Source organism: Takifugu rubripes, chromosome 1 (assembly GCF_901000725.2).
Source record: "Takifugu rubripes chromosome 1, fTakRub1.2, whole genome shotgun sequence".
Classification (NCBI taxonomy): domain Eukaryota; kingdom Metazoa; phylum Chordata; class Actinopteri; order Tetraodontiformes; family Tetraodontidae; genus Takifugu; species Takifugu rubripes.
Window position 1 is genome coordinate 20787336 of NC_042285.1, and position 27386 is coordinate 20814721.

Below are 27386 nucleotides of genomic sequence, written 5' to 3' on the forward strand. Positions count from 1 at the left end.
AGTGTGACAGTATAAGGAAGGATATTATTACCAGAAAAAGCTTTTTTTTTTCTTTTTTTTTTACTTGAGCACAAAAGAAGATTAAGCCAGCGATGAGGCAGGGGAATTGCCTGAAAGACTGTGAGCTTCAGGAGGAGCAATCTAATCATTTGGGAGAATGTCAGAAACAAGACTTGTAAACCACAACCAAATGCTCTTCAGACTGTCTGCCCACTACTAAACAGGCCTTTCAATTAGCACCCAACGTAAGACAAATCCAATTACATGCTGTGCTGCAGATACTGTAGCCCTTAATCCACTTAATATGTCTGATTAGACTTCTTTATTCTCTCCTTCCACCACCGCAGCCTGGAGGGCTTTGGTTCTCCTACCAGGATGAACTACTCTTTGATCTATCACTCCCAAGGTGTCTTATGTGAGTAATGGCTGCTTTGGGTCTTTTTCCTTAGAATTTGAGGTAAACAGGTAATCATGAAATTCCACTGGACCTTTTCTTTCTACTAATTTCCGCTGGACCCTTTATTTCTACTTTTTCAGCTATGTTGCATTTCTAAATACTGGGTGTCGTTTATTTTATTCAGTCTGGATAAATTAAAGCCCTGGAGACAGAGAACGTGAACCATGGAGCTGCAAAAATGAGGCATCTTGGAAGCAGCAGGGCTGCATAAGTAGAATGAATAGCTGCAGCCTTCAACCTAGAGCTGTCTCTTCTGTGGAAGACAACAGTGACCTGCCTCTGCTTATGCCACAGCAGCAACACAGCAACTTAACTGTGCAAACAGATGGGAAACATCTGTTACATTGTTTAAGTAACAGATAAAAATACAAGTACAAGTGACCACATAAATGATCTTAAGTCTACAAATGTTATCTGCAAGGAAGTGAATCAGAATTCTGGTCTACCTGATGTGAAAGAGTGTATCACAAGATTTTTTTTCTTTTGGAGGGGGCATGTCTGGATGAATGTTTGCCTTGTTCAGCAAGGCAAACAAAAACCATTTTCTATGAACTGTGAAGAAAAGAGATGGTAGATGCATTAATCAAATATGGCAATTTGCTTAATGGACTCTGACAAAGCCATTGGCGGTCTTTATTTAGATGCAGATGACTTCCACCGTGGCTTCTTCTGTCACTTGCCGAGCTGCCTGTCAGGGAAAAGGGAGGAAAAACTCCTTCCTGTTTTCCACTGACTGACAGCCAATCACGTCAGCTGTCTGTCTGGATAAGAGACGGACTGACTGCACTCCTCCTTCCTTCAAACAAATTCTCCATTAAAGCACTGGGAAAATCGAAAGTAGAAGGAAACACAGAAAAGAGAACAAACCTTCTATAAGCATGGTTTCTTGGTGTTCATGATAGCATAAAAACATGAATGCAGAGAAAATGTGTTGAAAAATGTTCCATTGCTCTAAGCTCTGTATCAGCCAGGAGCACTGCTGCTACTCAAAAACACAACCTGAACAAATGAGTAGACTTACAATACCTAATGCTTTCGGTTTGACAGGTTTTCTCTTTGTACACTGAGACTTTTTCCAGAAATATACAGGCAAAATTATGGCTACTCTGTATTCAATTGCTGCTTTGCTTACAGAATACATTTTAGGGCTGCTTGAGCTGATAAGAATGCAGCAGCAATAGTCTCTCTCTCTCTCTCTCTCTCTCTCTCTCTCTCTCTCTCTCTCTCTCTCTCTCTCTCTCTCTCTCTCTCTCTCTCTCGGGGGGGGGAGGTATGGGTCAATCTTGAGGCAACAGCGCCCTCCTGGGAAATAAAACGTCAATGCTTTTGTCTGCGGTGTGTCAGTCCTGCAGTGAAGGACATAAAATAGGAAATTCTGATGAATCACTGACTGACTTTGGTATCATAAGAAACTATCTAAAAGACTTCCTGCATCTTTGTACCAGGTGTCTCTGTTTAATATTTGCCATTCTTATTCTATTGCTGTTATCTGTCTGAATAATCTCAGCTATCCAAAGAAAAAAAACATAAAAATATTTGGTTTATTTATTAGCAAAATGTTACAGATGACATATCAAGCAGTGTTCTGAACAATTAAAGTAAACCCAGTAGGCCCATATGATCCGCTCTCTAGGGAGAGTTAAGAGGAAGTCTTTTAAACTAAATGTGACAAATGATGGTTCTCTAATGAGGCTTAAATATGACTTGTATCTTAAAAGTGCTACTAGAGATTAAGCATCAGTCCCATCATAAGCTTAAATCCCTTTGTGGTTTTTATCTTTAGGGACAGATTATCAAGAAAATTCTCCAAGGAAACTGATAAATGGGTTCATATGGCAACTCAAAGCACTTCGGGAGACTGTAGAGGGACCAGCAATGAACTGTGAAAAGCCTTAACATTAGTATGGCAACCAGCATCACAGTAAGACCTTCACAGTCTGTCAAAGAAAAGCCTTGTGGCAAAGACTCTGACATGATCCAAAGTGGGAGCGATTCAGTTAAAGTCAATGATGAACTGTTGATTTACAAAGGCATTACAGATATGTGATGTTGTTGTAGACATGATATTTTGCAAAACTGGCACTGGAAGGTGATGAAGGAAAATAATTCTAGACCTAATTATTGGAGGGGCGTATCTGGTAATTGGAGATTCATTAAAACTGTTAATTTGAACAAAAGGGATGCTTTTAAACCAAAAAGATGGAAATGGAAGGTCGAATAAGGTATAGATAGAGCAAATATGAAGCAGATAATATGTGAGATTTATTTCTAATAAAATTTATTTAGAAATTAATAATAAATCAGAGCAAAGAAGAAGCATGCTCTTATCTTAGAAGAGTTTACATAAACACTCAATCCTGCTGTCCATCCCCTTTGGTTCTTGTAGTGAACAGTTACATTTGGTTAACACAACCTTCGAGAATCTTTCCCAGAACAAAACATTCAAATTATTGTTTATAGAAGCATATCTGTCCAGTCCAACACAAACAAGCAGTTTTTACTGATGACATTTGAGGACACAAATGCCAGTTTTCTGAACACATTTACGTCTCACTGATATGATAGAGCAAAAGCAATCACACATCTCTCTGAAAAACAGCACAGGACAGGACAGCCGTCGTGCTATTGACTTTATGAGGTTTGTTTGTGTGGATGCCATGATGCACATGACATCACTCCTCTCTGGCTGTGTAATAAAAACAGGGGATATGAATATAAACAGGTCAAACAGAAGAGCAATAGCAAAGCAGGCTGCAGATATGTTATTAATGTTTGTCTCATTGAACACTTTCTTTTCCGGTGGGACGATGATGATGATGATGATGATGATGATGATGATGATTATTGTTGTTGTTGTTGTTGATATTATTATTTTCCTATTAACCTAAAATTAAAAAAAAATAAAACAAATGGGCATACTACGACGCGCGTGCATTTGTGCCGGAAGAGGTATTTGACCGGAAAGCGCTGTTGCATAGCAACCAAAAAGGAAACGTGAAAAGATTCTTAGCAGCTTCATTACGTTATGTATGCATGAGTTTTCCCCGATTTAACTTCATGCTAATCAAATACCGTGTTTTTAAATCGATCTTTCTATCCTTTAGAAATTTAATTTGATTTGAAAATATGGCAGGAAAGAAGAAAGAAGCAAGTTTACAGGTTGGACAAACGGCATTTACTCGATTCTACTCAATGTACTAAAAGAAGGAATGTCTGTCTGTCTGTCTGTCTGTCTGTCTGTCTGTCTGTCTGTCTGTCTGTATATGTATGTATGTACTGTATGTATAATATATTGTTTTTTGTCCAGGTGTCTGTTACAAATCAAGAACAATGGGAGGAGATGCTCGCCGTAAAAGGTTTAACGGGTAAGGTCTATTTTTTATGTAAATATATTTATTTGATTAATATAGTACTCAACATCTGTTCTACTACCGCCTCAGGACTCACTTTACAACCATTGGGCGACCTTTCATTGTTACTTATTGTATTCTGCCGCCACCTTGTGTTCATTTTGTAAACTGCAAATATTTGTATTCATCCTCCCTTTCTGTCTCTGTCTCTGTCTCTGTCTCTGTCTCTGTCTCTGTCTCTGTCTCTGTCTCTGTCTCTGTCTCTGTCTCTGTCTCTGTTCCTCATGCTGTAGTTGTAGATGTGTACCAACAGTGGTGCGGTCCCTGTCGAGTTGTGGTCAGTCTTTTAAAGAAAATATACAATGAACTGGGCGATGACCTGTTACACTTTGCTACAGTAAGAGCTCTGTGACATCTGAATTTTCCACATATTCTGGTACTATCCCTAAATGTGTGTGTGTGTTGTATGTGTTTGTGTCCGCGTGTGTCCGCACAGGCTGAGGCAGACAACATTGACGCTTTGGCGAGGTATCGTGGGAAATGTGAGCCCACCTTCCTTTTCTATGGTGTGAGTGCGTTTTACCTTTTTCTAACCAGGAACATCCTAGTTTAACATTATTTAAATGCACTCTCTGCCTCTGACTCCTGCTGTGGTGGAGGCACTGTATCTTCTGAGGTACGTTCATGTGAATATTAATAGATGACTTGTTGTTCTATCAACAGGGTGGGGAGTTGGTGGGTGTCCTGCGAGGGGCCAATGCTCCTCTTCTTCAGAGGATGATTGTACAGAAACTTGGTGAGGAGAAGATGGTCTTGGAGAAGGGTGTTGAACGTAAAGTGGTAAGCCATGAAATAAACATGTACTCAGTCACACACGTCAGGCGTTTTCCATTGATTTTAATTTTCATTATAGGAAAATAACAAGTGTTCCTGATCAGATTCTGTTTAACAGTTACTATTTTTGCTGTGATACTAGAATCTCCGAGATAGTTTATGCATTACTTACACTGATTCATTCATTTGATGTATTCTATTTATTTCAGATTAAAGATAGTGGTTTGGGGGAAGATGAGCAGAAAGCAGATGTGGAAACACAGGCAGAAGACAACATTATCGGTAAAAGATTCATTGTTTTATGAATTCTCTGCGTTAATAATCACAACACAAGCTGCATTTCCCCCCGTAGTTCCAGCCAATAAATCATACACTGTTGCTATCATCAAACCGGATGCTGTAGCTCATGGCAAAGTGAACGAGATCATTATGAAGGTAGGCAGAGGCTAACATCAGCCAGCTTCTCTTCAGCCTGCCTTTACGTGGCTTCCTGATCTTTTTTCCCCGTGGCTAGATTCAGAATGCAGGGTTCCAGATCCTGGCCCACGAGGAACGTAGGCTGACTGAGGACGAAGCCCGAGATTTTTACCGGCACAAAACAGCAGAGGTGTGGTGAGAAGAGCTCCCTCAGAACCACCACAAAACAAGATCCATTTTTGGGTGTCATTATAATGTCCGATCAGCTCAGTGTGTGTTATTTAGGGCTGGGCAGTTTAGAGTCAACATCCCCTTAGTAGCAGTCAAGGCCTGTACAAAAATCAGTTCAATTAGTTTGCTGTGCCTCAACCTTCCATCAGCATTTCTGCACAGAGCTCAAAATAGATCTGCTGTCTCAGCAAATGTTTTTGTGCTTATTGTGCTGTTGCCATGTGATAAAATGATTAGAGATTCAGAAACAGTGTGTTGAGAATAGGGGGGTGGGGCTCAGGATTACGGCCACAAAACAATATAGCGTCATATACTGTATATAGACGTTTTCCACCATGACAACACATTTTAGCCATTCTGGGTGGGAGTACAAGCTGATTAGCTGTGCAGACATTCACTGATTGTTTTCACAGTTATTGTATTTGCCTTTAGAATAAGATCCAATGAATGTATTTCTTTGGTGTTTTTTATAACGGACCTATTTGTTCTGTTTGTAGCCATGCTTTGAGGACTTGGTCCGCTTCATGTCAAGTGGTCCGTCCCATATTCTGATCCTCTCACAGGCTGAGGGCTCAGCCAATGTCGTGCCAGCTTGGAGGGAGTTTATTGGCCCAGCAGACACGGAGGAAGCCAAGAGAGAAAGGCCAGAAAGGTTGGTTAGTAGAAACGATATATGTGCTATATCCAGTTAGAAGGCTGAAAAGGTCTGACACATTTATCTGATCAGGGTTTGATAAAGAAGCTTTTCCATTTTTTTATTTTAAAGAAATTACAGCAATGTGACAGCATGAAAATACCTAAACAGCAGATTCTGACATCACGCTCAGACACACCCAGAAATTCAGCTTGAGCACCAGCCGTGCAACCATCTGCTCTCCTCTCCTTTCTCTCCTCTGGCTTCCTTCAGCTTGCGGGCACAATACGGCACAGAGGCCCTTTCCAACGCTGTGCACGGTAGTGAGAACATCGAACAAGCCAGCAGGGAGCTCGCCTTCTTCTTTCCCAACTTCAGGATGGCCTCTCAAACTGAGCAGGATGGCAAGGAAGAGCATGCTGAGAGGACGCTGGCTCTAATCCGGCCTGACGTTGCCAGAGAGAGGAGAGGTAGAGTCTGTGCCAGATACAAAAGCACCACTACATATGTGCTTCCTCAATCCCAGGTCTTTTCAACTCGTCACTGCAGACACAATTGTCACGATATTGTCATGTCTGTCCCCACATAAAAACCTGAAAATCTGGAGGTGAAATGCTGGTTTTTTTGGCAGGAAAACAGGAAGACAACAGACTTAAATCTTATGGCAATTTTGGATTTTTATTTTGAAATGCAGAGGAGATCCTGTCCCAGATAAAGAAAGCAGGCTTCACTGTGGCTCTCCAAAGAGAGGTCCTGCTGACGGAGGAGCAGGTCAGACAGTTTTACTCCCAACATGTTAAGGAGGACTACTTCCCTGCTCTGCTGCATACTATGGCCAGGTGACTTACACAAAGGTCCCATTTTTTTACTATTGAGCAGTGAGTAATGCTGTTTGTGTACAGTGGACCGGTGCTGGCTTTGGCTCTGGCCAGGCAGGCGGCTGTCTGTCACTGGAGGAACCTGCTTGGTCCCTCTGATGTTAATAAAGCCAAAGAGGAGAGCCCTGAGTGGTGAGTCACCTTATTCCCAGTTGCAAAGTCACAGCATAAAGCGGAATCTTCGATGATTATCCTAGTCTCTGTCCCTCTGAGGTGACATTTCCAACTAGTTTTCTTGGAAAGGTCCAATCAGTTTGACGGCCTGATATGAAGGAAGATGAAATAAGCTGAAAAACCAAAGAAATGAAAATTCAAAAGCTCCCCGGAAAAAATGAAACTCCTTTATTTGAGTAATTACAGTGGTTCCACCGGTGAAGCATCAACTGCAGCGGGAGCAGACCAGTCTAACCACAGCTGTAAATACTGACGCCTCTGTCCTTCCTCCATCAGTCTCAGAGCGCAGTTTGCTGTAGAGAACCATCCCATCAATCAGCTGCACGGCAGCGCCAGTCAGGAAGAGGCCGACAGAGAGATCAGCTTCTTCTTCCCTCAGCAACAAACACTTGCGGTGATTAAGCCTGACGCCCTGAGGGAACACAAAGGTCCTTGCATGTCTTTTATGGAAATGCTTCCTCCTGTTTGTGCGGCGCTGCCCTTATTTTGTCTCGCTTCACTGACAGAGACCATTCTGGAGGAGATCCGTGGCAGCGGCTTCTCCGTCGTGCAGAGTAAAGAGATGGTGTTGACTAAAGAGATGGCTGAGGAGCTCTACATGGAACACAAAGAGAAACCTTACTTCAGCCAGGTGGTGGAATTCATGTCAAGGTGAGTCTCAGCACAGACAAAGGTAGAGTGGGAGAGAGCGCAGCCCGGCGATTCCTGCAGAATCAACCCTCATCTTAATGGCTCAGCATCAGGGCAGCCACAGGCAAGTCAGCCTCAAGTTTCAGTTTCACTGTTTGTCCCGCCACACAGCTACGTAGACGTGCTTGGATATTAGCTCTGTTCCGCTCTGATTAATCCCTTCTCTTGCTTGTTACGCAACTGATGAAGACAGATAAGCTCAGCTGAAACGGTTACCCCGTTGCTGCAGTGTCAGGTTTAGCTTCATAGCATAGATGAATAACTGAAGACTGTGCTAAAAAGCAGCCTTTCCAATACAGCTGTCAATACAGGAATCCATATAACAGCAACACTATGATAAGACTTTCAATTCAGCTTTATTCACAAAGCATCCATCACAGCCAAGGTCAGGTACAGGCGCAGCACTACAAATGCTGTGCCAAGAACCGACCACATTATTGATAAGAACGCTCTGATAAAGGTCCCTGTGGATGCTACTGTCCCCAAGGATGTGCACCATGTGTGTGAAACCTGTCTTGTTTTCTACCAGTGGGCCCTGTATGATGCTCATCCTGAATAAAGAAAATGCTGTGGAGGAATGGAGGGCTATGATGGGTCCCGCTGACCCTGAACAAGCTAAGGCAACGTGTCCCAACTCCATGAGAGCGCGCTTCGCCTCCAACATCCTCCACAACTCGCTCCACGGAGCCTCCACTGAGGAGCGTGCCAAGGAGAAGATCCATTTCATCTTCGGTGACATATGCTCAGACGTGGAGCCTGGCGGCGAAGGCGAGACCGACAGGACAGATATAGGTGCTGCAGCGTTACGTGTGTCAGCTCTTTCACCTGCTGTATGTTACTGCAGGCTCTACTCACATACAGCTGCATGTCTATATATATGTTTTCAACTAGAAAGATTATTGTTTATTATATTAACTATACATAACTCCCCCACTCAATTTAACCATTATAATATAATATAATTTTCTTTTTTTTTCCCCAGCAAAAGAGCAAAACAGTTTGGGAGCTGAAAATTCTGATAACCAGTGACAGGAACACTGAGGTAAGATTTGCTTTTCCTGACTGAAGGTGTTACCAGAGGTCAAAACTTAAAACCAGACACATAAAAGCAATAAATGCCGATTACTGATTGCTGTTATTGAGCATCTTTATCAGACCAACTTCTTTAAATGTAACGGACCCCCTTACATGTACTGAATATAATTAAATCTGGGTCTAAACCATTTTCTTTTGGAATTCTGACTTTCCACATAATTTTGACGTTAGCCACAGGAACTGGAAGGCAACCAGCCAGCAAATATGCGTCTATATATATAAACATTAGTCCTCCCTAGAAAGTAGGTGTCGTTTATGCGTCAGCGACTGCGGCTCGAAGGGTCACACGGCTGTCGTCTGTAAAATTTGGTCTTTGCTGCGACTGGAATTTTAATTCAAAAACCTTTGTCATTCCAATTTGTTGAAGCAAAAAATGTATTTGGGTTAATGTTTGAGAGGCTGATTAATTTTCATTCATCACTGAATGCTCATTTTGTGGTTGGCAGCGCTCACACTATGGGGAGTTAATTATATGGTTGGTGGCAGAAGACTCAAGTTTTCTCTTACTTTTCAGGTGGCCCACATAATTAAAGTCTGTGCAGCTCAAACACACTCAAAAGATTCAAAGATCGACCCATTTTGCCTGGAGTTGGGCCAGTTTGGTGTGCGCTTTATATGTGGAAAAATATTTAAGGCTGGTAATGGAAACCTGACATTAAATCCCTCTGCAGCCACAAGTCACATTTCTTTATTTTTGACATATGTTAGAAACTATACATTTATTTTTGAGTACTAAAGTGTTTTTTTAAGAGTCATGATGACAACTGGATGTTGTCCAAAAACAGAATAATATGTTAATTCTTCTTAATATTTTTAGAGTGCTAAAATTGTCTCTGATGCTCCATTTGCTGGGTCTGTCCCCCCACGATGTGGTTTTCGGCCTCCTCCCAGCTGCTTGCAGCCTCCAGTAAGACGGCCTCGTCCCCGTCGTCCTCAGTGAAAGACCTCTGGAACATCTCTGTTATCCTCCTCTGGGTTGGGTCCTTAATCCAGTACCACAGCAACATTGTTGATGTGGTCACTAACCAGAATCATATAGAGTGGGTCTATATTCAGACGTTACCTTGGAGTGGAAGCTGGCGTTCACCGCGTTATCTGACAGATTAGACTCAGACAGCCCCACTTGTTCCAAAACATTCATTTTTTCCTGGATCAACGGCCTGTAAAATCAGTAAATATGCAAAATTATATATCAGCTAAAGACCAGGAAAAAACCTCCAAGCTCAGCGAACAGCGTACACACCACAGGTGGTCGTCAGCAGATCCTTTAGCAACCAGATAGTGAATGTTCACGTTGTTGGTTTGTCCAATACGATGCACTCGGTCTTCTGCCTGAATGAGAACCTACAGGAGGGGAAAAGCATCCAGATTATCATTAACATCACACACGTCCGCACACAAGGCAGAATCACACAAAAGCAGTCAAACGTTTAACCAGGGAGCCTTTAGCCTGGAACAAATTGAGCAACCAAACGGTGTCGACGCAGTGCTGACGTTGAGTATTCAGTAGTGATAAACTTGTCTCACCCCTGGATTCCAGAAAAGCTCAGCAAAGATCACCAGGTCAGCCGAGTGCAGGGTCAGACCCATGTTGGCCGCTGTGATCGACAGCACGGCTACACAGCTGTTAGTGGAGAATTGGAACTTCTCGCACAGCTGCTGCCGTTCGGCTGACGGAGTCGACCCGTCGATCCGGATGTAGCTGGCATTCTGTCGAGGAAATGACCACAACTGTCAACCCACCAAAAAGGACCGACGAGACCTGCTTATTCTGATTCTACATCCCACCACCAGGGGGCGTTTGAGACGTTTTAACTTCAGTACTGGAGAGTTTACAAATGGCTGCACATCGCAGTTACGCATCTTTTGTAACGATATGAAGTCATTGTGTTGCATAAGAGCGATGAGGGGGGGGAAAAATGCTGACCCCAGACTCCCACAAAAGAACAACCTCGTTGACATTTCTCCTCCTATCAGGCCTGCGAGGAACGATGTATCTGTGCGTTTCCCACCTTTTTCTCCAATTCGGCTGTAATGTGATCCAGAACTAACTTATGATGAGCAAACACTAGAAACTTCTCCCGGCCGCCCTCCAGCATGTCTGTGATGTACTCCCTGTGACAGAAACAAAGCCATCTCAAATCCAGCGCGGTCGCAGTGGGCTGACAAAAGATTCAGATTCCTTTTACGTCTTAATCTCGGCCCCTTGACAAATTTAAGCTGATCCGACGTGCCGATGCCACATCATTAGACCGTACTTACATAATGGCTTGCAGTTTGGCTTCAGCTGTGTGGTTGTAAAATACGAGGAGGGCTTCCTTCTCTTCCTTTTTCTGAGCAGGAGATAAAGAGAGCACGAGATAAGAACTGATGCTAGACTCCGATGCGTGGATAAGACAGCCGTTACTCAGAGGATCAGCACGATTATGAACAATCAAGATCAGCGACTCACTCCCATCAGAGCATATAAGACCCCATCATAAAGCCCGCTGGAGTATTCTGCTTTAAAAGCACTCGTGTGCGATTTTGGCTACCACCCTGTAAACAGAGGGTTTTTTTCTGGAAAACAAGATGTCTCGTTGCTCTCGATGAGTTGATGCGGATGAACCGTTTATTATTTACTAATCTTCATAGAGCAATTTTCTGTAGTTAAAGCCAAACGACTCCACGGGAACCACTCTGAAACTCTGATGCTGTTGGCAGTTCTTTTATATTCCTCCCAATTCTTTGGTGAAACGTTTTACGAATTCTTCAAAAACCAGAGGCAAGAACAGATTAATTTTGTACTAATTCCAAAGGTGTCAAACGTCTCTCTTACATTTTGATGTCCCTTTGATAACTGCTTGGCTGCAGCCGACAGAGCCGCTTTAATGCGGGAGTTGATGCTGTCTGTGGTTACTGTGACGACCTTGCGTTGTTTGGCGGGAAGCTGGGCGAGGACATCGGACTTAAGGCGGCGTAACATCAGAGACTCTTCCAGCAACAGCTTCAACTCCCCGAGGTTGGACGAGCCGGAATAGTCCCAACCCCAAGTAGACTGGCATGAAGCAGAGAAACGGAGTTAGCAGCGAGACCTTTGGAGTGCCGAGGTTGTTTTAATCACACCGTAAGGCTGAAAGGCTGGTCTCATGCTTTCAAAGGCCATTATATTCATATTTTTTAGAGCAAGTAAGTCAAATCTTACAATGAATTGACAACCTTCGCAAAGGTTAAAGTTATTCATCAGTCCTGACCAAATGAGAGAAATAATTAGCTCAACTTCAACTGACCAATTTGACCTAAACACATAGACGGACACTTTGAAACTCAAATTACCTGTTTGGCGTCACAGTAGCGCAGCCCAAACTCGTGAAAGCGAGGGAAGAGCAAGGGTCTAACAGCCAGGATTTGCGTGTACAGCTCAGATGGTCTGGACATGGCAGGGGTCCCAGACAGAAGGATCACCCTCTTTGCAGCCTGAGGACAGAAAAGCAACATTGGCGGTGGAAAACAAATGCAAAAATAAACTTCAACCAGAGTGTGATGACTTTTAATTCCTAAAACGGTGGCTGCTCTGGGTAACTGTGGTAACATTAAAGATGAGCCTGCAGTATTGACATTTTCTAATTACTTTTCACTGTTTTCACAGGAGTTAGGAGGGAGCCCACAGCAGCCAGCAGCTATTTTAGAATTATGTGACTAATAAATATTGGAGCTGCATGATTTGCCTGCAAAAACCACCCAGTAATATAGTTCTCATCATTACACCGCCATGCTCGCGACAACAAGACAGCAAAAGCATCATTTATTTGTTTGTATGGCACAAAAATGGAAATGTTCCATGATTCCGAAGTATTTTCATTCATCATAGTAATTTTTCTCCCATGTCCTGGTCAACCTCACATCCATGCTGTTGTACTAAAAGCCCGTAAACAGAAACCTTTCTAGCTTTACTTTGATCTGCTTCTTTGGATATTTCAGCGATATCACGCTGAGCCTGTTATCACCACCGTAAAGTGCAGATTTAAGCCCTTTGATGACGAAAATGAGCCGCCCAAAGAAAACATTAAGCTGATGGGAGAGAGAGAGAGAGAAAAAAGTAATACCTTCAGCAAAGGCAGCGCTGCTTTACAGCGAGCCGTCTTCATGTTCTTTAGGAAGTGAGATTCATCCTGCACAGAATGACAGAAACACACATTCTGTTTAGAACTGGCAGCAAATGCTGGAATACGGCGTTAGGAGCGTAAAGCTGAATACATTTTCTGAGCAGCCCTCATCAACGAACCATAATGAGAACATTGAAGCGGCTTCCCGAGTGTTGCTTTTCGATCCGACTCAAGAGGTCGTAGCTGATGATGTTGACCAAACCTGACTGCAGACTGTCTTTGGCCTTCACCACCACGTTGATGCTGTCATCACTCAGGGAGGGCAGCCAGCGTCTAAAGGCCTGCAGGCACAGAGAAAAGCTCACAGTAACCCAACTCTGTTCTGGCTCTTCTTTCATCCCACCTTGGAGGGAATTGGTCAGGTGCACCGCAGAAACAAAGAATGAAAACCCCCTGACCGAGGGGGGAATGTCGCTAATCAACATTTATCCTCGACTTTTTATTGTCATAAACAAAGACTTGTTTTTGCCATTGGCCTGTCAACCCAACTTAAGCTCACCAAATAATGGCGCTCATGCCGTGTGAGATTCCTGGCCAACACTAAAGGCTAATAGTGCAGACAAGAACCAAACCGGACACACGAAGTGTCCTTTAAAAGGGGACAAGATTGTCACACTAAATTCTCCTCTGTGAATCCCCAATTCACTGACTGCACACGATCCAATAAATCTATTTAGAGAACAGGCTGTCTCGTACCGTCAGTAGACAGAAGGCTGAGCAAAGCCCCACAGAAAGTGAGCTGCGAGTGCAGCCGTGTCTGGCTGCGGTGATTTAAAGCAGAGAAAGAAGCTAAAAAAATGTCAGACACGGGAAAAAACCCAAGATGATCTCTGAATGTGATGGATTGTCACAAAAATACCACCCGGAACAAATCACAGAGGTTAACCAGAAATAGGATTAAGTATTTCAAGACTGTATTTAAAGATCTAGACTTTAAATGTGTAGTTACCTTGCTTACAGCTACAAGGGTATGATTACTATAGTTAAATCAGGTAAATGTATTGCATCTTCCCTCTCTCTGTACCCTTCACCATGGCACTGACTTGAGATCTGCTTATGGTATCTCACAGAAGTAACCTGCTCGTCCTCCAGGAAATGTATTGCGTCACTACAAAAGTTCTTCTCTAAAGATACCAGAATGCAAGCTGTCTTTGAGAAAATTCCTCCAACAAAGTTTTAAGCAGGATTGATGAAGAAGCGTGCTCATCTCCAGTGGCGTTTTTACCTCCGCCCAAGTGAATCTTACAGAAGACGGAGCCACCACCAACAATGGCCACTCACTCCTGTAGTAGGCTGCTATACAGATGGCCTGCACAGTCTTGCCAAGGCCCATGTCATCTGCCAGGAGGAGGCGGCCCTGTTTAGACACTGCAAAACTACAGGAAAACACCGATAATGTGAGAAAATGAACAAAAATGATATTCCTGTCAATCTATGGAGATAAATTCACAGTTATCGACGTTATCAGAGAGAGAAGTTAGGGTCAGTCATCTCCTGGACCTGCATTTTAGCTACATCATGAAAAAGCCGAAAGGCTTTAAAGATGCACCTACTTGACCCCTTCCCTCTGGAAGGGCATGAGGCTGCAGGTGAGAGTGGGGTCAATACTAGAGAGGTCTGCTTCAGGGATGTCTGAAGATCTGGCCTCAGTCCCGTCAAACCTGGCAGAGAAAGCCTGGACTATGGCCCTGGGCAGAGGCTCCACCTCCACTGCTGCTATCTTGCTGAGCAGATCCACTGGGTATGGAACACAGCACGGTCAGACAAGATGGCTAATGTACCACAGACACACAGGGGCACTAAAAAAAGCAACCTCTACTCACTGAGTCTCCTGTAATCCTCAAGCGAGAAGCTCCACTTCCTTGTTTTCAAATCTACAGTAAATACACACAGAATACCAAAACCCATCAAATGCAATAGGGGGAGAAATCATCAAGAAGACACAGAAAAATCAATTCTTTTTTACCATAATTTTTGGTCGGCATCAGCTTAAAGGCCGCAATCACGTCCACATTGTAACTGACGTCAACCTCAAACTTTGTGGGAGACACCAGGACGCACTGGCCCTGCAGACCAGCTCCAGGTTTCTGCCATCCGTTGCACAACTTCAGCAGCGCCGTCAGAGCTGCAGCATCGCGGGCTGGTGCTGCAGGATCCACAGAGTCCATTCCCTCCAGAGGCCGCAGAGATACAGAGGCAACAGCAGCAACTTCCTCCACTGCAGCCAAGAAGGAACAAAGATGTAGCAGCACATGCTTTTGTAGATATAAACCTCAGGTGCTCGTACTTAGCTGTTGATAGTCCTCCAAACTGAAGTTCCACATCTTTGCAGCAGGATCTAACCCAGAAGAGAATTTATTACTACTCACAAAGAAATAAAGTGTTTAAAACGTATATCTGGGTATGGTAGAGGCTCTGCAAAGCTAACAGATACCAACAGTAGAGGCACTTACCATAATTCTTTGAAGGGATGGATTTGAAAACTGCTATAAGTTCTGCATGGTAGCCCACTTCCACTCTAAAGCGACCTTCTGTATGAGGAAGGCATTTTCCACGTACAGAGATGGCCGGCTTTTTGGCAGGTACTGCACTGAAATTTGATGAGCTGGAAGGAAGCTGCACCACAGGACATTTATTAGCTTGCTTGTAGAAGGATCCAGCACCACCAACAGAATTAGTGCAGGGGGGAACAGGTGTTCGACTTTGGGCAGGCTTCACAACAAGGTTTCCTCCACTGGATAAAGCGGGAGCGCCACGTTCCGCCTGAGGAAATGGGTTTGTTTTTTTTGTCTACAAGGAAACAAGAAAAAAAAAGGACATTTTTATCAGTGCACTCAATGATCCCTGGATAGCTGAAGACCAAAGATCATACCTCTCTTGAGCTGTTACTCTGACTGGCGTTGGGTTTGAGTCCAGCTGAGTCTTGTTTAAAAGGTAGACCCAGCAGTTTTGGAGCAGAACCCGAGTTCGAAGTCACTCTAATGAGGGTGCACGTATTGAGGTTTGCTTTAGGTGGCTCTGGAGTGCTGTTGAAACTACCTGAGGTCTGATTGTTGCTGCTGGCAATCTGACCAAGTCTTTGAGCCCTTCTTTCAAGAGCTTTTCGTCTGTTTTCTTCAATCTTCCTCTTTTGCTCGGCAGTCAGCTGATTAGACATGATGAAATAGTTACTCGTTAGTGCTGACTACTGATGTAGCAACACCCAGTCCAGTCTATACAGTCATGGATCTGGACTGCCAGGGTAGATATGACGGTTACGGGAACTCTAAAGGTTGAATTGCGGCCATGCTAAATATCAGCTAACGCAGCTAGCACATGCGGCCACAACACAGGAAAGCACTCGTATGAATTAGCACGTCACCTTTTAAATTAGACGTACATCAATAAACATGTATGTAAAGGCGATCTTATTTTAAATAAATCAATTCCTTGTTTCGCTCCAAAGTCAGAGTCGAAACCCTTAAATTTTCTGTTTTGGTATCTGCCGCGTAGGAAGTGACGTAGAAAAACAGAAATGCACGTGGATGAGACGGATGCTGGGTAATGTAGTAATGAGTTCTTAAATCGCTATTTACGTTAATGTCAAACCAGTTTTACTTTGGAGAGCCAGTTCAATTAAGTATTTCTACAATTTGAATACAACATCAATACACTAGGTTTCCTTGGCTTGGTTTTTTACATTTCTATTTTTACTTCAGATTTTATTACAGTGCTATACTTAATTTTAGACCCAGTTGTTTCATTTTTCAGTAATCTGTGGAAGTTATCTCAACATTTAACCAGGTCTTCCTATGCAGCCATAAATGTGATTTTCTTTTCTTTTCGTTAATCTCTCTTCTGTCTTCACGTCTCCTCATTAACAGCAGGGTCCCCCTGCAGGAACTTGCTCCTGCTCTAAATTTCGTCCAAATTTCGTTTTTTTCCCTGCCACTGTTGCTTGTTTAGAGGTCAGGCTCTGGGTTCTTTAACCTCTCTAGAGACACTTTTGGCCATAACAGATATACACATGTATTTTATCAATAAGTTTACATATTCATTTTTGTACTTTGTAAATATGTGGGTGGATTCCAAATCAATTAAATCAGCGCTGCCTCTGGAGATTAGTTTTGGGCATATTTACTATTTGCAACTGTTTAGAGATAAAACAAAATGTCAGTCAGTGCTGCAGATTAAGTCAGTATCCTATGGCTAATATTTCAATTTAATAAATTAAGTATTCATTTAAGAGGCTGATCAAACAAGTATTTAATTGGTCATTCGTCAAAAAAGTTACTCTAAAACTTTAATCAGTAATTCCAGTTTGACCACTGTGAGGCAGAACAGCTTTTTAAACCCTATTGTTGTTGGGTTAACTTTGTTCTTAGCCTGGCGTGGTCTTCTTCAGTCCTCTCTGCGTTATCAACGAGAGGGGGTGTGGGGAGAATGCTTCCACCTTGGAGTTTTGCAGTTTTCCCGGCCTTATTAACCATTTCCGAGTTGCTGCCTGCATCAGGGTGCGTTGATGACGTGTGGCGTTTGGGAGCTGTCCCAGGGATCGCGGTGCTGAAGCTGCTGAAGCTGCTGAAGCTGCGGCGCCGCTTCAGCAGCCAATGATCACAGGGGAATCCGCGGCTACGGATGCTTTCACCCAGAGCAGAAGGTTCGGTCCGACAGTCTTGTTGGATTCTTATATTCTTTTAACCGAGGGATTGAAACCTGCGTCGGCTTCGCTCCGCGGCCATGGAAATTCGGTAATTGGGGAGGTCTACGTGTCGCCTGGCACAGAGTTGCACACCGGCTGCGGTCTGCCTGGTAGTCCATGAAAATTAAACCCTGAAACTGAGCCGTGCAGGAATCAGGGTGGCTTTGGTAAGGCAGATTTCTAACATGGCTTGCCAGCGACGGAGTTGATTTGCTTTAAACCGAGGTGTTTTTGAATCTGGTTTTATTCCTGAAGACCGTATTTTGGTTTGGATGGTCTCAGTCCTTTGTAGCAAAGGCTGGTTTTGTCGTGCATGTGGAGGGAGAAGCTTGTCGAGTTAGTTTCTGTTGTGCACGGCTACTGAGGCCACGGAATGACAGTGGACACTGAGTGATCACGGCCATATCCTTATTACTTGAATGCATATTCCCATCAATCAAAACATTTCACTTTGCTCTTTCAGTCCCGTCTATTGAACTTAATGGCTTCAGACACTTGTTTGCTTCCGTGGGATTTATTTGCCTTTTGGATCCGCATCCTCACTGGAAGACAATAAAAGATTTTGCCTAGCAAAATACGGACGTAAACCAAGAAAAGACAAAAGAAACGCTGGGAACGTCAGGACAAGACTCACGACATCAAATAGCTGTTAATGACGGAGTCGCAAACGCCACACGCGGGTTTCTTGCAGCACCTTTGCGCGGTGCTGTGAATTAGTGTCAGAGAGAGCCCCGATGCTGCGCAGCCAGGGCATGCTGAAGAACCGCTGCTGCGTTCTGCTCGGTGACCTGAGGGTGCTCCTTCTCGGGCCACCGGCACCGCCAACACCGCTGCCTCCGCTGACCCCAATGAACGGTCAAACTACGGAAATCCGCGAGGCAGGCGTCACCGTCCCCGACAATAACAACACGTTGACACGAAGCCATCAGCAGCACGCAGGGGACCGGGGTGGCCCGGCGGCAACGGGAGCCGCTGGGCCGACGATCGGGGAGCGAGCCGGCTGGGTCGATGCTGCAGAACTGTCGGTGGCCCTGCGCGGCTGCAGCAGCTCCTCTGATGACTGCTCAAAGAGCAAACTGGAGGAAAGGTTCTCCCTCACCAGCTACTCGGAGAGTGGTTTCCGGACGCCTGTGTGCAGGATCTGCTTTCAGGGACCAGAACATGTAAGTCAAAGATTTAAAAAAAAAAAAAGAGAAGAAAATCATAAATTTTAGCAATTCTGCTATGAAGTAGATTACATTTGTGACAAGTTTTGAATTAATGGGATGTCTTGTGCATGTGGGACCAAAGCCTTTCTGTTTCTCAGCCAAGAGAGTTTTTCATTGAACACATCTCATTGTTTTATCAGAGCGTCTGTAGCAGGAGACCTGTCTGAGCTGGAGTCCCGGTGCTGCTGCACACATTCCTTTGTGTGGCATGAAAAGGCAGCTAAAGCTCTTATAGTGGGTGGATAATGAAAATTCTTGCACCCTGTGGACGACAAGTGTGGAGGATAAACAGGGACGCGGGAACACGTCATTATAGCCACACTCTGAATTCATTGTCTAACACTAAGTGCATGGTTAAAAAAATCGGTTGCCGTCTGCAGAGCATGCTTCACCTGGGTACAACAAAGGAAAGATCTGAAAAAGATGGCTGGGGCACCGAAACACGGTCGTGTTATAACCCTGCCACGTGTTTGGAGCACAGGACCAAATTAATAAAACCGAGTATTTGAATTATTTGCTACCTTATCTGAAACCAAGCAACACATGAGCTGTATAATCTCTTAGTCACCGTCCTGCACGCGGTCTGTTATCACCACAATCCACAATCTGATTACAAGACCGTTGTGCCTCTTTCCATGGACACAGACTTTACAATTAATACTGGCACGGGGTCTCATCATGAGATTGGCACACAAGGTCTCATCCTGCTGGTTTTTTTAACCCTCCACTGATAGCCAACGCGCTCTGTGACGCATACAAAACAGCCCCTTCAAAGTTTGCAGTATTTCCCATCGGCTCCCCCAACTCGTGGATGCTTCCTTGAGCAAGTCAATAGCACTTGATTTTGGGTCGTTTTATCAATATGGATGTTCTCATCTACCACCTGCTTTCCGTTTCCTATTTTTCCCTGCAGTTGGTTTGGATGATATCCAGATATCGATCTGATGAGGTGTAAGGCTGGAAATGGAGAACAACGCTCCATATGAATGCAGGGATGGGTGGACAGTATTCCGGGGGCAGTGGGGACATTAGTTATCCTTTTCTCTCCCTAATCCTCCAACTTGTCACAAAAACTAAAGGAGCAAGGATTTGATCTGACAATCCACCTCCAAAACATTTCCCTCCCCAGGGCTGAGACGCTTGAGACTGAATTAGAGACTGAGAGAGATAGAAACTGCTTTCCTCAAACACAAGGAATGGAATTTTAAAGTCTGTTAGATTCAACTGAAGGATGATTTAACTTTGGTTTAGCATGACACCAAACAACATTAACAAGTTCATGCCTTTATTTGGACTGCTTTCCTGATTTTTCTTTCAAGGAATTCTATTCTGTAACTTCTAAAATAATCTAAACAATTAATATGTTCACAGGACTACATAACAGTTCAGATACAAAGGCAGTGTAGAGAATAACATCAGCTAAGGCAATGACAAAAGTCGTCATACATATGTACCGTTCCCTGAAGCTCTGATGATCTGTTTTCTTTTTAATTCATCCAAGTTTCTGTCCAGCTAAAGAGCAGATTTTTCCTGCTTTAGGGACATATTAGCACGAAACACTTTCTTCATTACAGCATGTGTGTTCAGACATGTTTATATCGTCCCTGAAATAATAAAGCGATTCTCCAAGCAATCATCATTTTAGCTCACTGATAGATTTTGAGGGAATATTGTGCCCAGGATATAAAAAAGACATTTAAATTGTAATAACGAAAAATGAAACCGTGTGTGTGTGCGTGTGTGTGTGTGTGCGTGTGTGATTGCTGATGTGTCACGCACTATTATGTTGAAGAGCCCTTTGGGGAGCATGCTCCTACTGTCCTGTCCTCACCAACAGCTGGATGTTGAGATTATGTGAGCCCCCCTGCTCTAAAAAAACAGAAAGAATAAAGAAAAAGGCTGTTTCCCTCTGTTTCTCCTCCTAAATCATAACACAGATAATGCACTTGCATAGTGCATTTGCCTGATGCGCAGGAAAAAGCCCCGAGGGGTCACGTTAGTGTCGTTCTGTCTGTATGGCCCCCCAGTGCAGAGGTGTTCTCTGTATTCATCACAGCAATACTCCTCTGCACTCTGGTGAGGATATAAACTCGGTACATTGCAGACATTTTTTTTTGTCCCAGCAGAAGTCCCTCGACGGCCGCTATGAATTCTTTAGCTTAGAAGCCTGAGATGCTCTCCTGTCAAAGTTCCTTGAGGACATTAACTGCCACTGTAGGCCTGATGGCTCCCATAAAAGAACGGAGTGGACCTGTGCATTTTACTGGTGGTCATAATAGGTGAAATGTGAAATTGATGTGAGCTTCAGTGATTACACTGTCCATCAGATTTGTTGTGCATGTATGCGATGCCGTTTTTTAAAGGCTTTGGTATTGTCGATGGTTCAAATATCACTGTAAAACGTCTTCCCTCCAGTTTCTTTATGCACTAGATTCTAAAAACTCATTCCCTTTGTGGAGAGTCAATACAGTTTACTTGTATTGATTACAGACCCTTAAGAAATATGAAGCCAGTTAAAATTCAGTCCCAGGTTACCGTGTATGTTGGAAGAGATTTGAGTTTTAAGTGGGAAATAGGCCAGAGGAGAAAGAAGAAATACAACAACACACCTAAAACACCTAAGCTGCTTTTATAACATCAGTGTTTGGATTATTACGCCGTTTGCGCAACAATAAAACATCAAGTCATCGGTGTGCGTGGGCTGTGATGCCACATTTGTTATGGGCCTCGGTTGTACTGGAGTGATCCATGATTTGCCTCTTGGCTGCTATCAGGCCAATCCCAGTCAGTGGTCTGAGTCCCACTGGACACGGCAGAAATGTTCTGGTGCTCCTGCCAATACACTCCCACCCTGGCCATCTGTAGACGGGCCACATCTAATTCCCTGTGGGGTTTTTTTTTCTTCAACCAAGTCTCGGCTCCCTCCCTCAGAAATGTCAAGGCAATCAAGATGATGTAGGAACAATCTGGAAAGTCACCAAATTCCCCCAAGAAACAGCAAAGACAGAGCACGAAAATGAGGTATTTAACAGCTTAAAACAGTTAAAGCTGACATCAGAAACTGTCTGAAACGGTGGCGGAGCGTCTCTTGTGTTTTTATCGCCATCAATACGACCAGACAGGTAATATGTTTCAGTGTGTTTGGGGCCCTTGGTGAGAGATTATAAATCTCATTTGTTCCCTGGGCTGAATACAGTTTATGAATATTGGCTGGTTAAGAATCCAGCGTAGCAGATTTAGCTGTTAAGTAAAAAGCTTTTGATGTCAGGGTAAATATGAGTTTTCTACTTTGCCTGATGGTTTCCAGCTTTCTGCTTGCTGAACAATGCTTCTTTTTGTAAAGAAACCCTGTCAACTCCCACTGGATAAGATTTTTAAAAAACAGGACAAAAAAAACCCCTAATGGTCAAGAAAAAAATAACCTCTCAGCATCTTTTATGCAAAGTTGGCCAAATATTAATCAGAAATCCTTTCTGTAAAATTGAGTTACTTTAATATTGTAAAGTAATGTGCATCGTCAATATATTTACAAAGTGTATTGATATTGCTGAAATGGCACAATCTATACCTAATCTATAAGAGAGCCTGAACCTCTATCTCAGTTATAAATGCAGGTGTTTGTTGTTTTTTTTAAAACCCTTCTTTGCTCCACTTCAACCTAAACTCCAACCTAAAATGATGATGATTTTGTCCCCTTGCTAACACATTTCCTCTCATCAGACAGTGTCAGCACCTCCACAGAGTATCAAACAGGTATCAATACTGTCTGACACTCAGGTAATGAAAGGACCTGGTAGAAAAGCACCGACTGAATGGTTAAGGATTCAAAATTAATTTATTTTCTTTCCCGGTCTGTGAAAATCCACAGATACAGAGAAGAGAGAAGCTACCTGCAACACTCTGCTCTGCTTAACAAATGCAAAAGTTGCTTGCTGCACTGCTTCTATTTTATCCTGTGTGTGATGTTATTGCAGATTTACCCTTTTAAATCACTTTGTAGGGTTTTTAGAGACACACTATATCAAGGTAAATCAAGGCAAATTCATTTTGTACAGGTCAAATGCAAACGGGTGAGGCAGAGCAAAAAGAGGAGAAAACGTCTCTCTACATTTATTTAATTATGGGAGAACCAACCATATATGCTGCTATAAAAATGTCTAGTATCTAAAATATCTTTAGTGCAGCATGTGCTGCTTCGTCGCAGTTTGCTCCTTCACCAGAGCTTCCTCCTAAACCCTCTATTTGATTTGGTCCGTCAGGTAGGCGCAGCTTTCATTTCTCACCTGAAAATTTGTGAAGTTGTAAATGTGTCGTACTGGGCGCAGGGCTCTGCAACTTCCTAAGTGCCTACAGTATAGGAGGGCTTTCTTTCTTAGGTGTGCGCGCTCGCCTGGCTGTGCATGCAAAGCACTGAGGAACTCAATAAACCAGCACAAAGAACCTCAAAGAAATACAAATGTATGCCCTGTGTAATCTGCAGTGTAGTGCTGTAGGCTGTCTGCAGGGGGGTTAAATGATGGAAAGATCAAATGGTTTTGCCAGGGAGTCAATTTTTGTGATATGGTAATATTCTCTGTGAACCGCGCCGCTCTTTAGGTTGCGTGAAGGTTTGAGTTCGTCATTAGGATTCCGATTGTGTTTACCGTTCGTCTCGACTGCAATGTTCCTTTCTACTGCATTGTTTGTTCTGCTAAAAAATGTATTTTGACGTGGTGTGACCATCTGACGAGAGCATTTATGTGCAGAGAAGTCCGTGCGTCGATTTAGTCAGTAGCTACTGTTGCTGGTCGCCAGAAAGCCAGTGAAGTTGTGTGTAACTGCAAACTCCTCATGCTTCACCAACCATTTAACCTCCCACTAACCCTTCATTTATAATTATCTACTCAAGAGAATATTTATTTCCATATGTTTGATTAATGCGCATCCAAGCTCTTGGCCTGACTGTGTGTATTGACCGACTCTGTCCCACAGGGGGAGCTCCTGAGCCCGTGTCGGTGCAGTGGGTCAGTACGTTGCACCCACCAGCCCTGCCTCATCAAGTGGATCAGTGAGAGAGGCTCTTGGGCCTGTGAGCTGTGCTACTACAAGTATCAGGTCATTGCCATCAGCACTAAGAACCCTCTGCAGGTGAGCTGTCGAAATGTGCATTTACCTACTGTGTGAGTGTAAATGTGGATTTCAGGGTGAGGACCCATGACATTGGTTGTAAACTTAAGGTCAGGGGTAGAACGCCTCTGGCGCTGCTCCTCTGGGACACGTGCCTTTAAGGTTTTGATTTCAGAATGATTTTGGGGCAATGCAGCACTTGCTCACTATCACAAGCCCAGAAATAAAACTACAAACGACGCTTTCAGAATTACGAGGATTTTCTTTCCTGTGATCACTGGAAGAGCCTTTTTTTTTTCAGATTTACGGACACTCTAGTTTATGTGGGCAGCCTCGCGGATCTTCAAGGTCCTTGCATTTTTATTTATTTCATGTTTTTAAAACTGTGCTTCCTGCCAGTGGAAACATTCTCATTCCTTTGATGCAAGAATTTTGCTGATCAGCCAGAACAGAAAATTTATGTTCTGTTGTTGAAATGGTGGTTGCCTTTATCTTACTGCAGATTTTTTCCCAATGGCTTCATTCTTGTTGTACACTAGCATTAATCAAATAATTAAAAGAAACCCAAGGTTATGAGGCGTAACAGCGTCTGCGTCTCTCTACAGTGGCAGGCGATCTCCCTCACCGTCATAGAGAAAGTGCAGATAGCAGCAGCCATCTTGGGCTCCCTCTTCCTCATGGCCAGTATCTCCTGGCTGGTCTGGTCCTCCTTTAGCCCGTCGGCCCGCTGGCAGCGGCAGGATCTGCTTTTCCAGATCTGCTACGGCATGTATGGCTTCATGGACGTCGTCTGCATCGGTGAGGCGACTCTCTTCCTGCTTCATTTAGATTCTTACACTTCGAAACTGTGAGGACAATGCTGACCTTCCCCTTTTTATATAAGAATATAGTAAATATGTACATAAGGCGAATAATGCAGCAATGTGCATAAAATGACAGACGGCGCGCTCCACCTGCTAATCTCACAATGTGGATTTAATATTCTGCTGTTGCTCTGCTTGCAGGTTAATCTGCGTACACAATTGCCAAACCTTTTGTAATACTCACCGTTGTGCAGTTCCTCAGCCCTGAAAGTGACTCCTCTCATTGCATAAATACATTTAACAGTCCTATAATTAAAGCTGCCGGTCTACCGTCCCCTGAATTCCTGTTCAATTTGATACTGGCACTATCTAGTTGCTGCCATCTCTGTGGTTCCTGTCTGATTTGGATGACTGTGATGTCATTCCGAATCTAAAAAAAACCCTCGGACGACATCCTGATGAGTACAGGAGGAGATTGATTGTCTCCGGTTTGCTAGCGAGGATGGAGTGTGCAGTCATTAAGTCTGCACTTTGTGGAGATTAACTTTTTGCCTGGCAGTTGTTAAAGTAAAGTACCGGTACTGACTTTTACTTATCCATTTGATTAAAGTGGCAATGATGAGTGGAGACCGGATTTTATGAATAAACTCTTAAGAGGTTTGAGATTATGCGATGTTCACGCTCACAGTGCTGCTGCTCTCAGTGTAGGAAAAGCATTAAGGAAAGGCTTAACTATAGCTTTATGATTTGCGCTGGTTCTGTGCAGCCCTGTAAAGTAGCCAATTTTCATCAGAAATCTGACCAAGAACCCAGAAAACTGCCGGGCTCCCAGCGTTCCTCTATACAGGCTGACTTCACTTTCCCAGATCGGGTTTAATGAACACAAATCAATAAGCAATTCTGAAGTACCCCAGAGAACAAATGCACCATTTGCTAACCTAAATCCAGAAGTGGCACCTAATGCTGCAGCTAAAATTTTTGTAAGAAATACAGATCTTTGCCCAGAGCGACAGAGCAGCATTTTAAAGATGAGTTATTTTGTCCTGCTTCCATCTCAGCCAGGACGTTCTTCATGCTGCAGCACTGAACCCACCACTGCAGGGCTATACATCACTCGCAGGTGTCCTTAAGTCTGCTTCAGACACTGACGTCCTTTAATTGATGCTCTGATCTCCACAGCGCTAATTGTCCACGAGGGACCGTCTGTGTTCCGTATCTTCCACCGCTGGCAGGCCGTGAACCAGCAGTGGAAGGTCCTGAACTACGATAAGACACTGGACAGCGATGATCTGAAGAACGTAGCCGTGGACAGGACTCTGTCTCAGCCCAGCCCAGGCTATCACACCGGAATAGGGGTGTCGGCCTCCACCTCCTCACTGATGGTAGCAGCCTCCGCGGCCGCCGGCTCCACATCCACGTCCGTGGCAGTTCCCGCGGATGGATTAGAACCGCACGTGGACCAGAACAGTAGCAGCACAGTGCCGGACCACCACTGTCCCTACAGCATCCTCCACATCCTCAGTCACCTGAGGCAGCCAGAGGCTCGGAGCCAACCCAGCAACAGCACAAGAGAGCTGGTCATGAGAGTCACCACAGTGTGAGGAGTCAACCGAGGCCTTATGTCACGCGGAGGTGGAGGATTTACGAACCAGCTGACAGTCGGGAAGGAAGAACACTGGATTAATACCATGTTGTCTGTCTCTTTGAAAATGCATCTCTGATGTCCTCACGTCAATTGAATAAAAGTCAAAGTCTGATTTGCAGAAGTGGTTGGGGAAAAGTGTTTTTGCTATTTGAAGCATTTAAGAGGATGTGTCCTGATGCTTTGAAGGTCAAAGGTCTCCAAGCTATTGTGCAACCGCATCGCCACAGAAACCTCAACCAGGAAGAATTAATAAGCTGTAGAAAACATCAAATTACTCCTTCATATCCTGCTACATGTGTTGTATAACAATTGATAGTAACAAGCATTAAAATCACGGAAAGATACATGATACATTAGCATTATCTTCAGCATGTAAGTACATAATTGTTGCATATTGATTGATTTCTGTAACTTTCAACCTGAATTTTTAAACAAAATACAGTTTCTTAATAATATGCAAATGTAGACAATGTTTATTCCATAATCAAATTCCAGATTCCAGATTAAACAGCTGCCGTGGCAGAAAAACAACGCAGAGATAATCAGAAGTGCAGCTGCAGCCATCACACACACACACACACACACACACACACACACACACACACACACACACACTCACCAATCAAACTGTGGTGTCAGTTTTCATAAAATCAGCGAGCATTGTGCAGTATCAAACTCCAGTTATCTTTTTTTTTTTCAAATTAATTTTTAAAGTCTCCACAAAAACTCAATTTCAGATGTTCTTGATTGAGTCTTTTTTTCAGTATTTTGTGGCATCTCAAACCGAAAATTTTAATTCTGTAATGAAAACCCAAAATGTAAATCTGGTGTAGAATCACTGTTCTGAGAGCAGCCGTCTGCTTTGTTGTATCAGCACATGTGGAAACACAGTCCTGCTCCGCAGCACTCGCAGGCCATTAGGGACATATTCATTTCCATACTGAATGTATGGATCCCCCTGTGTTGGATCTTCACATTCGGTTATGCTCTTTGAACATCTGAGCTCCTCGGCTCTTATTTCACATCTCCAAAAGTGTT

General features: G+C 43.6%; 3 protein-coding genes across 5 annotated transcripts; 2 read left to right on the forward strand and 1 right to left on the reverse strand.

Annotated features, from left to right (window-relative positions):
- Positions 1–3438: 3438 nt before the first annotated feature.
- Positions 3439–9437, forward strand: nme9 (NME/NM23 family member 9). 2 transcript variants are annotated; one of them, XM_029843545.1, is made up of 17 exons: positions 3439–3616; positions 3765–3822; positions 4101–4204; positions 4304–4375; positions 4531–4647; positions 4851–4923; positions 4994–5076; positions 5156–5248; positions 5787–5941; positions 6197–6393; positions 6618–6762; positions 6826–6933; positions 7252–7403; positions 7482–7626; positions 8195–8457; positions 8648–8707; positions 9275–9437. In XM_029843545.1, exons 1-16 carry the CDS (start codon positions 3584–3586, stop codon positions 8692–8694), a joined length of 1845 nt encoding a protein of 614 aa, XP_029699405.1. In that variant the 5' UTR covers positions 3439–3583; the 3' UTR covers positions 8695–8707; positions 9275–9437. The 2 variants fall into 2 exon arrangements, 1 of the variants encoding a protein (XP_029699405.1); XR_003889958.1 differs by lacking the exons at positions 8648–8707; positions 9275–9437 and having other exon boundaries at positions 7482–7729; positions 8195–8321.
- Positions 9429–16419, reverse strand: smarcal1 (SWI/SNF related, matrix associated, actin dependent regulator of chromatin, subfamily a-like 1). 2 transcript variants are annotated; one of them, XM_011610615.2, is made up of 18 exons: positions 15945–16419; positions 15778–15881; positions 15359–15695; positions 15193–15243; positions 14872–15123; positions 14729–14779; positions 14459–14642; positions 14131–14281; positions 13025–13186; positions 12846–12911; positions 12076–12216; positions 11579–11797; positions 11023–11093; positions 10773–10875; positions 10288–10470; positions 10004–10104; positions 9824–9920; positions 9429–9743 (listed from the first exon to the last, which is right to left on the reverse strand). In XM_011610615.2, exons 1-18 carry the CDS (start codon positions 16060–16062, stop codon positions 9582–9584), a joined length of 2553 nt encoding a protein of 850 aa, XP_011608917.2. In that variant the 5' UTR covers positions 16063–16419; the 3' UTR covers positions 9429–9581. The 2 variants fall into 2 exon arrangements, with proteins under 2 accessions (XP_011608917.2, XP_029699398.1); XM_029843538.1 differs by having other exon boundaries at positions 15778–16419.
- A 1901-nt stretch (positions 16420–18320) lies between these two features.
- Positions 18321–26304, forward strand: marchf4b (membrane associated ring-CH-type finger 4b). The gene is made up of 4 exons (XM_003961981.3): positions 18321–18749; positions 23766–23921; positions 24506–24698; positions 25883–26304. The coding sequence occupies exons 1-4, from the start codon at positions 18321–18323 to the stop codon at positions 26302–26304; spliced, it is 1200 nt and encodes a 399-aa protein (XP_003962030.1).
- The last annotated feature ends 1082 nt before the right edge of the window (positions 26305–27386 follow it).

Coding starts and splice junctions, on each gene's coding strand:
- nme9 (XM_029843545.1), top strand. CDS start 3,584: ATGGCAGGAAAGAAGAAAGAAGCAAGTTTACAG. Junction 4,648..4,850: donor AGGGTGTTGAACGTAAAGTG/GTAAGCCATGAA, acceptor TATTTATTTCAG/ATTAAAGATAGTGGTTTGGG. Junction 6,763..6,825: donor CTGCTGCATACTATGGCCAG/GTGACTTACACA, acceptor GTTTGTGTACAG/TGGACCGGTGCTGGCTTTGG.
- smarcal1 (XM_029843538.1), bottom strand. CDS start 16,062: ATGTCTAATCAGCTGACTGCCGAGCAAAAGAGGAAGATTGAAGAAAAC. Junction 15,696..15,777: donor AGAGTAACAGCTCAAGAGAG/GTATGATCTTTG, acceptor GTTTCCTTGTAG/ACAAAAAAAACAAACCCATT. Junction 15,244..15,358: donor CATCCCTTCAAAGAATTATG/GTAAGTGCCTCT, acceptor CTTCTGGGTTAG/ATCCTGCTGCAAAGATGTGG.
- marchf4b (XM_003961981.3), top strand. CDS start 18,321: ATGCTGCGCAGCCAGGGCATGCTGAAGAACCGCTGCTGCGTTCTGCTC. Junction 18,750..23,765: donor GCTTTCAGGGACCAGAACAT/GTAAGTCAAAGA, acceptor TCTGTCCCACAG/GGGGAGCTCCTGAGCCCGTG. Junction 24,699..25,882: donor CATGGACGTCGTCTGCATCG/GTGAGGCGACTC, acceptor TGATCTCCACAG/CGCTAATTGTCCACGAGGGA.